The 13,355-nt window shown below is 53.8% G+C and overlaps 1 protein-coding gene across 5 annotated transcripts in view; it reads right to left on the bottom strand.

Annotated features, from left to right (window-relative positions):
- Positions 1-887: 887 nt before the first annotated feature.
- The window catches only part of TNS1 (tensin 1), a 64,803-nt gene continuing 52,335 nt past the window's right edge, over positions 888-13,355 (bottom strand). For all 5 annotated transcript variants that reach the window (XM_017727296.1, XM_017727295.1, XM_017727294.1 and 2 more), the window contains 11 exons: positions 11,020-11,230; positions 8,991-9,859; positions 7,548-7,634; positions 6,797-6,928; positions 6,293-6,385; positions 5,534-5,611; positions 5,360-5,431; positions 5,112-5,280; positions 4,775-4,843; positions 4,395-4,427; positions 888-3,361 (listed from right to left, as the gene is read on the bottom strand). In XM_017727296.1, coding sequence (XP_017582785.1) covers positions 3,217-3,361; positions 4,395-4,427; positions 4,775-4,843; positions 5,112-5,280; positions 5,360-5,431; positions 5,534-5,611; positions 6,293-6,385; positions 6,797-6,928; positions 7,548-7,634; positions 8,991-9,859; positions 11,020-11,230 — 1,958 coding nt within the window. In that variant the 3' untranslated portion in view covers positions 888-3,216. The remainder of the gene's footprint in view (positions 3,362-4,394; positions 4,428-4,774; positions 4,844-5,111; positions 5,281-5,359; positions 5,432-5,533; positions 5,612-6,292; positions 6,386-6,796; positions 6,929-7,547; positions 7,635-8,990; positions 9,860-11,019; positions 11,231-13,355) is intronic.

Raw genomic sequence — 13,355 nt, 5'->3', positions numbered from 1 at the left:
ACTCGTGCAAGCTCGAATCTCAAATAGCATGACTGCACTTAAAAAAAAAAGAAAGAAAAAGAAAAAAACCCAAAAGAGTATTTTCTGTCCCTTTCATAAGGAAAAAATATCAACACTAGGTCCCCATCAGCCCCAGGACCTGGGCAATCCTAAATGCTGCTGATGGTCTCTCCCGGGGACAGAAAGGGTTGTTACACCTTAAAACCTTATTTTAAAAAGGAGCTAAAGGGAAACAAAGTGCCTTTAAAGGGAGCTGATAAACACCCGGCTACATCATTGGAAGGTGATTAGCTGTGTGTTAAAAAAATAATACAATTATCAGATGATTTTGTTAGTGTTTGAGATCTGGATACGGTCTAAATTTTCAGCTAGTGGGTTAGTGGGGAAGCCATGAGAGGCTCAGGGCCCGAAGCAGGCGTGATGCTATTGGCAGGTATCTGCTGGGGTCGGCTTCTACGCAACATCTCTGGGGTGCTTAGATCTGCTTCGTTTGTATGGGGAGAAAAAGAGGAATGGGAGTTCCAAGCACCAGTTTCCAAGGCAGCAGATTAAAATAAAATTACATTATTATCATCTCTTTTCTTAGCAGTGAGAAAACCAAGTCTGAAAAATAGAGGCTTTCAAAAATATATCTTTATATATCTATAAACACAGTGTTTTCTCTGATGGGTGAATGGCAGGGTGAGGAGATTACGGGTGAGATCGTCTCTTGTCTCGCTTGAATTTCGCAGAAGGAGGGAATCACTTTTTGGAAATATCAAAAATTAAAAGGTCTCTGCATCTGTGCGGCCAGGGAGCCGGGTCTGAAAAATAGAGGCTTTCAAAAATATATCTTTATATATCTATAAACACAGTGTTTTCTCTGATGGGTGAATGGCAGGGTGAGGAGATTACGGGTGAGATCGTCTCTTGTCTCGCTTGAATTTCGCAGAAGGAGGGAATCACTTTTTGGAAATATCAAAAATTAAAAGGTCTCTGCATCTGTGCGGCCAGGGAGCCGGGGAGGGGGAAAGCCCCCCCGGAACCTCCTGTCCCACCACCATCTCACAACCAACTCCTCGGTACCCATCCTGTCACACTTCAGTACATCAGTACAGCCTCTGGCCCTGGCAGCCCTGTCCGGCCGCCCACGCCGCTCACTCCCCCTCACACACACACGCGCGCACACCGCACACACGCACCGGTCACACACGGCCACCCCGACACAGGGGCCCCCGCCTCTTCCCCCATCTGTATTTTGCCTTGCTCTGGATTTTCTTTTAACATGCAGGTGTTTCCCCAGGGCAGGGGAAGGGGGGGATATAGTGGGGGAGATATGATGCACAGAAAGCAATATGGCAAAAATAAATATTTTTGGAGTGTAAATTTAACCTTTTTTTTCCTCCTTAAAATTCCATTAGCTTACAGTATTTTGTCAGTATAGCTTGCATATATACTATAGCTATCAAGGCAAGGGTGGTCCACGGGAGACAAGCTCTCCGGGGGACTGCAGTGCTACGTTTCTAATTTTTGTCCCCAAAAGACTATCTGGGCTACTTTGCACTGAAAACTTCACCCAAAAAAGCCCTCAGGGGGAATATTTGCAGCAGAGGGCTCAGTAATGACCCCACAGCTCCAGCTGGACCATTCCCCCTACCCTAAACCTGCACATGTGACCGAAGCATCCTCTGCCCCCTCCCCAGCACCATAGAGCTGGGACCTCCACCTGCTGCACCCTCACCATGATCTCTCCCCCTGCAGTGGCACAGGGGCCCTCTGCCCCTCTCTCCACCCAACTTGCCCTCCTCACCTACCAAAGCTAAGGGAAAAGCTGACAGCACTGAAATCACTGCAAAACTATGGTGCATTTTGAGGGGCATGAGCCTCCAGCCAGATGGTTTTGGGGGTACGCATGCGTCAACTGGGATGGCTCTCAGAGGACCTGTTACCTCCCCACTGAGCCAAAGCTGCCCAACCACTGCAGGTCCCTTCCTTTTTTCTTTTTTTAGTTTTCTTCCTTCTTTTTCTTTATTTTTTTTAACATGGCCTCCAAAACAAAAGGAGAAAAAAGCGCCTGAGTTACTTGTAGTCATTCGCCTTTCGTGCAACTTGAATGTCCATGCAATTTAAAAACCGCTTGCGTGTCTCCGAAGAGCTAGATAGGGGTAGCCACGGGTCTGCTGCTTCGCACAGGGAACCCACCCGTGCCAGCATCCGCTATTATTATAATCATTATTATTATTATTACAATTATTCCTTTCTTTTCTGTTTTGCTTTTTTTGTGTTAAGAGTATGTGACAGGCCGCAGGAGAAAACTGCCCAAGAGGACTAGTGATGGGAGGGAAAAGGGGAAGATGGGAGAGGAGGTGACTTTCTGCATCCTCCGGGTTCCTGGGGAGTATCCACCTTCCCCAGGCGCAGGGCGGCAGGAACCCCCACACCTCCTCGCATGCTGGGGGGCACAAGAACCCCTGGGGAAATGGAGAAACAGCGCGACCCCCTCTCTGGGTGGACTCACAGCCTCTCACCTGTGACTGATGCTGGGCTGTGGGTCAGCAAAGGTCAGCCCATGGCCAAGCTCCCCACGGATGGGAAGGTTCAGGACCAATTTCCCCATGTCCCCAGCAAGCTGCCAGGTCACGAGCAGGTTTTGGGGGAAGCGCAGGGACCAGTGAGGACCCTCCTCTGCAGCTGGACAAGGAAAGGTTTCTGAGAGCATCTCCTCTGGTGTCCCATAGACCCAGCCCATGTTATTATCTCCTACAGGTCAGTTCAAACACACAGCAGATGGGGCTGCTGGGATGAAGCTTCTTCCATGGGTTTTGCCAGTTGCCTCTTTTTTTTCCAGATGGGAAACACCAGTCATGGTCCCGCATTCAGTCCCAAATGGAAGTCACCACTTGAGGCCGTGATGCTGAAAGCTAGGAACACGCCTCTCACTGCCGCCTTTGCTTTGGTCACCTTCCCTGCGATGGGACATGCATCCTGTCTGGCGTGACTTTTGTGGCTCTCTTTTGTGGGTGCGTGGTTTTGGTTCCTCTACGTGTGTGTTTAGCTTGTGTTGAGTTTTTACGGGTTTTGTTGGGGTTTTTTTGTTGTTTGCTGTTTTCCTCCAAAATTCCAACCCTTTTCCCCCCCCGATTCACTTCCCTCTCCCACAATGCACTTCCTCGCACTCCTTCTCGGATCAGCTCCAAGTCCTTCTCCAAAATTCAAGAATCACCCGCAAGTGCCAGCTCATCTCTTCTGGCCGGAGCCAAGCATGACCCTGGAGACAAAGTTGACGATGGCTGCAGCTGGCTGGTCTGGGTCCAGCTCAGCAAAGAGGTGGCAGATGTTGTCTGTGGTGCTCCCTTGCTTCCTGGCCACAAAGCCAAAGAGCCTGTGTGGGGAAAAGGCAAGAGCCTCAACAAGGTTTGCCAATACTGCTCTCACAAGGATTACCACCACCCTCTTCCAACATGGTCTTGGCCCTCTTCCCCTCTTTCACATGCCCCTCTCACAACACAGAGGGATACATCCCAAACCAGCCTGCATGAAGGCCCACCTCCTCTTCCCTTTGCTGCAGTTTCTTTGAAGGCCAGGTTTCAATCATTTCTTGACCAAACCACCCTTGCTCTGAACACTTCTGCCACCCTTCCCAAGTTCGTCCCCAGGAAGGGGCCTTCCAGATGATCACAGCACTGCCTTGGTTTGGCCTCTTGAAGCCAGAAGTGTGATGGGCTGGGCATTGGGGTAGACCCTCTTGGAGATGAAGGCCATGCAAGGACACAGGAAGCTAAGTGAGACCATCTGGTTATTTCTGTCTGTCTCCCCCCTGATGAATAAAATGTCCCTTCTTTTTTTTTAATTAGAATGTGCAAACTCAAGTTATAAATACAGGGGGAACAGAATGTGAGACAGGCCCAGGCTACGGCATTTCTAATTGGGGAGGGGAAATACCACAGCAGCTGGACATCCTAATAAAAACCCCTTTGCTAACACAATGGCTAAAATTAGTGGGAGCTGGCCCCTGGAAATGGGTTCAGTCAACAGCTCTGTGTTCCCATGGGTCAGGACAGGAAGGACAGGAAGAAGAGGAAGAGATGACCAGCAGCTCACAGGCCATCAGCATAACCCCAGCTCTGCTCCGTAAGCTGGTTCCCAGTGGCTCTGTCAGGAGAGCTTCCAGTTTGGTCAGTTCAGCAAGACACATGCCTGCTCTGACCAGCAATTTGGGGCTGAAAGATGCATCCAGAGTCCCCAAGACCATACTCTCATGCTTGGGTGAAACACTCCTGCAGTGAGGAGCTGAGCCCATCTCACACACAGCCAGGATGCCCTGCACAGGGCATCTCCCAGCCAATGCCCAAACAGGCAGAAGCCACCTCGACAGCAGCTGGGAGGAATCTGCTGGAAGCACAGAAAGTACTTACTTGGCTGGGCCACTGCCATCAGTTTTAGTCCACCTGCAAGGAAAAGAGAAGGTGTGAGGGATGGTCCCTCCTGCACCCCACAGAGAGACAGGGCCAAGATGGGGACCACCACACCAATGGTGGAAGGCCAGTCTGGCTTTGCATAGGCTTGGCTTTATGGAAAAATGATGCACCTCTCCTTCAGCATGAAAGTGCTTGAGACACCAAAAAGTCACCAGAAGAAGCTGGCACTCCCCCACAGTATCCAAGGGGACCTAGCATTGCTGCTCTCCGCAAGAGCAGGGGAGAGAGCAAGCAAAGACCCTGCTCCAAGCATCCCAGGAGGCTACAGGAGTGAAAGGGGCAAGGGTCACGTGCTCCCCCCAGGTTAGGGCACTCACTTTCGTTCCTGGGGATCCAAGTCACAGAAGGTGACAGTATTGAGGGGGTAGTGTCTTCGGAAGAACAATCTGAAACACAAAGCAGGGAATGTCAGGGCCAGGGAGGCTCCACCACTCTCCCACCACAACCCAGCTCCACCAGCCCAGGGAACACTGCCATAGGTCTCCTACAGGATGTTCCAAGAGTCAAGGACAAATCCCAGCCATGTCCATGACCAGGGTGATGCCATCCCAGGGACATCCTTCACCAACACACTTCCTGAATCACAGCCCTGTTGGCTTTGGGAACGAGCCAACATTGGCTTTTGGCCAGATATGTGACCGTGGAGGCTCTTACTTCCTCTGGTTATCTGTTAAGGTGATGCCTTGTGCGGAGACTTTGAAGTGAACAATGGTAGCTGTGGGCGTGGGGTCAGCCACCAGTGTCTCAGCAACAGCCTTCGAGATGGCCTGGGGGCCTGTCAGAGACTCCATCTCCACTGAATTGATGAAGAGGACGTTGCAGGCTGGAAAGGGAGACAACAGGCATGGGGTCAGCCACTACTCCAAGCCATGTTCACCCCACGACTGCCCCTCTCAACTCACCTGCACCCTGTTTGAGGAGGTCCGTGGCTGAGTTGGTGGCTGACATAGAGTCTTTCTTTTCCTCCATCGGATCTAGAAGACATGGGATGGTTACTGGTGCTCCCTGCTTGGAAACCTACCCCCTCCCTGCAGGTTGTGGGGACAGATGCAATGCCTTCTGCTCCTCGCTCTTACCTCGGTCAGGAATGACCAGCTTGCAGGGCAGGGCCAAGGGCGTGATGGAGTGCTGGTACACCAGTGCCGAGAGACAGCCTGGGGAGAGAGGGAAGATGGTCAGCATAGGGCCAGTGTTGCCAGATGAAGAATTGTTTGCACCTGCTGGGTTAATACAATGATCCTTTTGAAAAATCATTAGGCTGTGGGACTGCACAATCCAAAGTACCATTAACCATTAACCAAGGAAAGGAACAAGAAACTCCAGCTTTCCCTGATTAGGTCAGCATTGCCCTGGGTGGATGGAAACAGGCTTTTAGGTGGGTTTCTTCATTAATGGTCCTAATGCCACATGTGGCAATTCCTCTCACTGAAACCACCATGTAGCTCTCCACAGAGGGCTCAGGGAGGGGACAGAGATGCCAGGGCCACTTTAGGAACAACAAATGAGACAAAGGTCTTCGTGCTGCTCCTCAGACAACATTAGCCATGAGATAAATGAAAGAAGGGGAGCCCCCACCCTCCACCCTGCCCAGCAGCATCATTTGTCCTACATGTGTGTGTAGACAGGTATGTACCTATGCATACAGGTACATTTGTGTGTTCTCATGAGTGTGCATGAACTTAGAGGCTCCAAATGCCCACAGGATGCAGTTACACAGGAACAAGAGGCAGTAATAGGCTCTCCCAGACACCCAACAGTTCTGCTTTGACAGTCTGGCAAAGGCAAGGCTCTCCCAACCCAACCCCACGTGTGGGAAGCACACTGGGGGCACTTACCAAAATTAGGCTCATTGGGACATCCTTTTAGTTTCACACCTCGTGAGCTAGTCTCGATGAGGAAGTGCCTCACCAGCTCATTAGTCAAATCTCCTGGGAAGAGATGAGATGTTTTCACACCAGAGCCACCCTCCTATTACTATGCAGCCCCATTAGGAAACCAGTGCTCCAGCTCAAGGGAGGGGTCCCTAACACGACACACACTCTCCTCAAACCTGCCCCTTTGCACAGGGTCAACCCCAAGCCAAGCTCCCCCACAGTGTTGGTGGGCTGGAGAGGCTGTGCCCATTTCATTACACCAAAGCCCAAGACATAGGTGCTCCTGCGCCCTCCACAGCTCAGGGCAGAGGGTGTCTGGTGCCTCCCTGTGCCCTGGGAGGCAAGGATCCTGCCACATCGGCACATACCCAAGGGCATGACTGGCTCAGCAGCCCCAGCTGCCCGCTCACCCCGGCTGAACGATGGAAAGCATCTCGGCGTGGGAAGGAGAAGGGCACACAATACCTTTCTTGTTCTGCTGCATGACCGTGGGAGGCGGAGAAGCGACTTTCATGGCGAGGCCATAGGCTCCCCGGAAGGAGTGGCTGTCTCGGATGATGAAAGCCCCCGGCTCCCTGTCCTTCAGCAGGGCAATGGCTGCAGGAGAGAACGGCAGAGCTCAGAGATGGCATGGTGAGAACCAACACACCCTCAAGACACCAGCAGGTGTGGGTTGGGATGGGGTGCCCCAGCTCCACACCTCATAGCCAGGCACCACAATGTTACCGCCCCTCCTGCATGCCTGAGTGGATTGCCAGGCACAGGCTCATCTCCCCCCACCCCCATCGCCCTTGTGTGCACATCTCCTTGCCTATCTCTGAGCAACCAAGTACTGGAGAGCAAGCAGGAGCCAAGGGCCAAATGCTGGGACCATGCCCCTGAAGGCATCCTGCTGCCTCCTCGTTCTCCCTGCTTATTTTAGCCATGTTTCCAAGATGCCTCTGAGCATTATCAACTCAAGATTTGGGTGTTTTGCACCCCAAACTGCAAACATAGACCCACTGCACACTCCAGGGACTGGAGCTCCTCTCCAAGAGGAGGTCTGATGAGCCCACATCACACAAACCTGCAGATGAATGGGGCTTCAACCCCCATCTGCAACGGCCTGAGCAGCCATTATTCACCCTCACTCTCAACCCAGTCCATAAGGGAAATCCTTGCTAATCCCTGCGATCCCAGACACACCCCAACTCCTGACCCTCTGTCATCTACCTACCCTGCTCCCTGGAGATGTCTGGTTTGTACCAGTACTTAGAAGTATCCTGCACAAACTTGACATTGGCACGAGTCTCAGGACTGATGTCTGCAGGAAAGGGAAGAAAAGACAAGAAAAAAGTTAAAAGATGCTGTATCTGAAACCCTACATCCAGCCAAAGCATTAATACATCCACCTCCTTTCAGACCTGCCACATTGCACTAACCTCAACCCAGTTCCCCATACCCAGACAGGCCGATAATCCCCTGGAGCTTATGGGGCTGCTGGGCATCTAAAGCTAAATCCAAGCTCAAGGGCCCTCGAAGGGCTGTGCATCAGGTGAGCCTCTTTGGCCCGCAGCCACAGACAAAATGGGAACTCTTCATTTTAAAGGAAGCTGGCCAGGTGAAATAAAAACTGTTGGAGGAAAGAGGTATGTCTGGAGGTGCTGGGGAGATCCTCTGACTTCAGAGGACCTTCACTGCTCTCTAATGTTAAAGATTTGGCTCATACTTCATAAAAATAAATTTCTTCCCTTGTCTTTGCTCTGTGCAGAAGAACTGGACGGGTCAATCCACCCTGGGCAAAGCAGCCCCAGCCCCAGCCTGACTGTGCCTTCTTCAGTGCCCACCAGTGGCACAGCCTCAACCGGAGCTGGTCCTCTGGCCATGAAGCTGTCATTTACTCAGGCAACATTTACAACCACCTGCTTTCCAAAAACAACCAGGCATACAACCAAGAGGATTGGATAGCATCTCTGCTGGAGACATGTTATCAGCCCTCTGCAGTCTGGTCACCTTTGGAGAGGCAGGGGGCTCGCTCCCCTCTCCAAGCTGCTTGTTAATTGTTACAGGTTTTAATTACTCATGCTTCCCCACTGGGAAAGGTCCCTGGCCACAGGAATCACGGGGCCAGGACAAGTGCCAGCGTCCCCACAAAGGGCTGCCCGCTCAGCAGAGGAACTGGCCCAGCAGCTGGAGCCACCACTGCCCCACAGCTTTATTCCCCTGGTCCTATCAGCCCGATCTTGGCGTCACCAAGGTGTCTGTAACAGGAGCTGGCAAAAGTGTTCCAGGCAGGACGGCACCCAGGGCACGGCACCATTTGAAATGAGGAGGCAGCACCGCAGCGGGGTCTCAGTGGGGTAAAGTCCACTGGGAATGAGGCCAAGAGGTCAGTGCATCCCCACGGCAGAGAAAAGTCGTCTCCAGGAGCTTTGATCTCCCCATACACATCTCTGAGCACTGTTTATGCCAGAGATGCTGGTCGGTGTTTTTCCTGTTTGGATTTGTCAGAAAGCGCAGGAAATGGCCCAAGCCCCAGCGGTGCCTTTGGTTTGCGGATGGACAGGAGGGGTAAATCAGGACATGGCTGCAATCCCTTTCCTGACAGCCAGCAAGGAGGAGGAGGGGAGAGCCTTGAGCAGGGCAAGGGGACACAGGGACCTCCAAGAGCATCCCTTACCTGGCATGGAGAACTTGGAGAAGTCCGGCAGAGTGTGGGAGAAGGCAACGGCGCTCCCACCGCTGGGGCTGGACATGCCGCTGGAGAGGGGTGAGGACATCTTGCCGTTGACAGTGGCGTAGTTGGGGAGGCTGTTGGAGCGGTCCCCAGCTGACATCCGCCGCTTCTCAGGCAGCGCAGGCTGCGACGTGGGGCTGCCCTGGCGGTAGGCAGCCGAGTCTGGGGAGGAGGAGTGCGGCGTGCTCGTGCCAGGGTAGTATGCTGGGGAGACAGGGAAGGACGGCGTGGAGGGAGGCTGGTAGCCAGAGGAGCTGCTCTGCCGAGACAGCGTCAGGTGCCTTTCCTCCGGGCTGGAGTAGCCATACAGGGGGCTGCCAGGGGATGTGGCTGCTGCTGATTGGTGCCTGGACAGGCTGGGGCTCCCTGGGGGGGCCACCAGGTTGCCATGGGCCACCACAGCATGCCTGCTCAGCCCAGGGCTGCCGGGAGCACCACTCAGGTTGGGGTTGATGGCTCTTCGCCCGAAGCCAGGGCTGGGCGGTGTATTCGTAGCCACTGTCCGGTGCAGGCTGCGGGGGCTCCCTGGCAGGGTGTGCACCCCCACCACATTGACCTGTGGCTGTGGCCGAGCTTGGGGTTCTGGCTGGAGGCCAGCTCGGCCATCAGCGTAGTCGGGGCTGCTGTATGCAGAGCCCGGGACCCCTCCTTGGACCATTGCAAAGGAAGATGGAGACGAGTTTTGGTAGCTGCTGTGAGCAGAGGGCATCTGCAAGCCAACAGGTGACCGGTACAGGGGCTCAGCAGAGGCATGGGGAGGCGTAACCGTGCCATGGGGGCTGCCTTCTGATGGGTAGCTGCGGAGGGAGGCCCTGAGGAGAGACGAAGAAAAGCAGAATTCAGCTCCACCACTTGTTCCTGCTGCTGACTGGTACTGGCACCCTCCCGCACGTGGCGCACAGGGAAACTGAGGCATAGAGCCCGGCAGCTACTTGGTTGTCCAGAGGCAACCATGGGATGGGTCCTGCCAGCTGCATGAAAGCAACCAGAGGCAGCTTTAGTCCCACCATGAAACCCAGTTCCATCTCAAAGTATGACCTTCTATGGAACAGAGCCTTTTCCCAGCTCTGCTCCCAGCAAACACCTGATTTATTCTGCCCTGCCAGCCTGTGTGGGTGCAGAACACCTCGTGGGCAGGGCGGACAGGGGACAGGGACAATGGCTCCATCTCACCCTGGAGGACTCAGGCTCAGCCTAACCCAGGGCTAGGAATTAGCACAACCCATCCCTCCTCCCACTCCAGGGGACACCTTCCCAGTGAGAGGTTTCTGAGGTCCAGTAACCACCAACCAACCAGCAGTGACCCAGATTTGTGTTCTCAGGGCACTGAGGTGCACAGCTGGCCGGGATACCCAAACCCTGCATGGAGAGATGCGGGTCTTTGCAAAGGCAGTTAAAATGTGGGAGCAAGCACCATCCCTGGAGATATTCAAGAAACAGCTGGACATGGCACTTAGTGCTCTGGCGTAGTTGGCTTGGTGGTGTTCAGTCAAAGGCTGGACGCGATGATCTTGGATGTATCCACTGGCAATATTTCCCCAGGGCAAACAGGAGCCACCTGCCCAAGATAACCCAGGAGGAGTCCTCACAAAAGGCACTCAACTATGCTTTAATTTATGGGACTGATCCCTTTGGTCCCAAGCTGGTCCAGGCTTGTGCCTGGACTGTAAAAGACTGGAACTATTAACACTGATTTACATCCTGCCTCACCTCACAGAGCTGCATTGTTTGTATTAACCTCAGGATGGTGGAAATGTCTTGTGCTCTGAATCACACTCAACTGCTCTTCACAGGAATACTGAGCCTGCTTTTGAATTTACCACAGTGGTAGTTTCCCATTTACTTGGATTTGGTAGGTGGAGATCTTGGATGTCTTTTCCAGCCTTAATGATTCTGTGATTCTAAACCTGTGCACCAGGCAGGGTTCAGCCCCAGCCCCACCAGTCCCTGGGACCTGCACCCACTGCCTTACCCATCCATGCTGTGAATAGGGCTGCTGGTGGAGACAGGGCTGGGGGCGATGAAGGAGTTGGAGAAAGTGCCATTCCTCGTGGGCACCTCTGGGCCTCCGGGCTGGGCAGCGGGCTGAGCAGTGGGCTGGGCAGCAGGCTGGGCAGCGGGCAGTGTCCCTCCCCTGCCCGTTGTGGCCGTGCGGGCCACTGACTCAACATAGCTCCTGGGCTCTGTGGCAAAGAGAAGCAGAAACAGATGAGCCTACAGCTTGCATGGGAAGAGGACCACACCCTTCTCCCTGGATCCATATTTCATGCCAGTGAAGGTGCCTGAGCTGACCTCCTCCAGCTGAACATTTCCCCCTACCTCTTCCACCACAAGTTGTGCAAAAACACATCTGGCTCATTCAGGATCCTTAAGTTGCTTCAAGAATGCTGAAGACCCCAGCCAGGGCACAGGAAACAGGGTCACCGCTTTTCCTGAGGGGACTGGAACACGGGACCACGATCCCTTTGCATGCCACAGCCCCTTCACCCTGCTCTGAGTCAGCGTCCCTCCCACCCAGGATGCCACAGGGAACACGTCCTGCTCCCTGCTCATCCACAGCCCCTAAAAATAGAGCCGGTGACTCTGCCCAGCCCACACTGACTCACACAGGACTGATGACGATGCCCCGTGGTCCCTGCCCTCTGTGGCCCACCTCTGCCAGCCATCTCCAGCAGCAGACCAGAGGGCTACTCCAGCTATTTCCACTGCAGCATCCAACACTTTCACTCCCAGCCCAGCTTGAAACCGGAGCCCATGAGCACGACCAAGAAAAGCAATTTTCCTTTAGAGCCGCCAAGCTGTCCCGTGCCAGGAGCAGCAGTCTGGGCTGGCCATTACCAGCCATGCCAGACACCAGACCCAGTCCTCTCTCATACCTTTCCCCCTACCTCCTGTTCCACCCAGGCTGGTCCCCATCCCTATGACAGCCCCCACAGCCCCCACCAAAGGCTGCACCAGAGGAACAGGCTGCAGCTTCAGTCCCATTCCCCCAAGCCCTGCAGCCGTGTCACACCTCAGCTTGCCCTATGCAAGACCCACTGGCATCAAATGCTATGGGCTGGGCAGCCTTGCAGGTCCATGCCCAAAGCAGCTCTGCAGTAGTAATTAGCATGACAAACATTATTATTGTTATTATTAGTCATAACAGCTGGGCTCTGGCTCAGCCTGCTGGCAAGCTGGCCTGCTCACAGTCAGCAACGCCAATGCACAGCTCCACGTTCAGAGCTGGAGCAGAGACATGCAAGGAAAAAGACTGTCATAGGTCCCACTCCTTCCCCTGCAGCATCTCTGTGCCCCATCTGTGTGTGGAGAGGGGAGGAGGAATCCCTCCCTTAGGCTGATGTCCCTGCACAACTCCAGGAAAGATCTGGGCCAAAACCAGATGATGGACCTCTACACAGGCTGGGTACCAGCATCTAAGGCAGGACATCCTGAGTGACAGGGATGAGGCACTGCCCAGGGCAGCTGCAAGAAATTCATCGCAGCTTAGGTAATTCAATTAATTTCACAGCTACTCACTTTTCCCCTTCCCAGCTCCCCAGCCCAGACTAAAATTAGCCAGACAGTACATATGAGTCAGCCTGCAAGAGGTTAAGACCACAGGGCTGTGAAAATGCCAGCCTCTCCTGAAAAGGCAGCAGCAGGGGGCTTGGGGGCTGTGCCAGTGAGGTGTGTGGCCATGGGCACAGGTTCCAGTACTTTGATTCAATTCAGGACAAGAGAAATGAAAAGAAAAGTTAGGAAGTTTCAGGCAGGATTTTTTTAGGCTGAAAAATCTGACCTTGCCTCCTTGTGTTTTCTTGTAAGGGACTCTGGAGATGGGAAAATGGGTGGAAGAACAGAGAAGTTCTGAGTCACCAGGGAGATGGGCATTTGTTTGGGAATCCCAGATCTGAGCAGGGCTGCGCTGTGGCCAGAAATCCCCAGTGCTGCATCTGTGTCAGGCTGTTTTAAAGCCTCCTCAGAGCTGACAGCCACATCCTGAGCTCCCACACTGCCAAAGCATCTTCCAGCCCCATACACAGGCCAGCCATTCCAGCTGGGATCTGCTGAGTCACCAGGGAGATGGGCATTTGTTTGGGAATCCCAGATCTGAGCAGGGCTGCGCTGTGGCCAGAAATCCCCAGTGCTGCATCTGTGTCAGGCTGTTTTAAAGCCTCCTCAGAGCTGACAGCCACATCCTGAGCTCCCACACTGCCAAAGCATCTTCCAGCCCCATACACAGGCCAGCCATTCCAGCTGGGATCTGCTAGGCAGAGCACGGAGGGGCAGGGGGGCCCCCCGAGGGTGTGGGGGGGGGGGGAGGGG

This window comes from Corvus brachyrhynchos, unplaced genomic scaffold, assembly GCF_000691975.1.
Source record: "Corvus brachyrhynchos isolate BGI_N302 unplaced genomic scaffold, ASM69197v1 scaffold452, whole genome shotgun sequence".
Taxonomy (NCBI): Eukaryota; Metazoa; Chordata; class Aves; order Passeriformes; family Corvidae; genus Corvus; species Corvus brachyrhynchos.
This window is presented reverse-complemented; position numbering and strand designations above follow the sequence as displayed.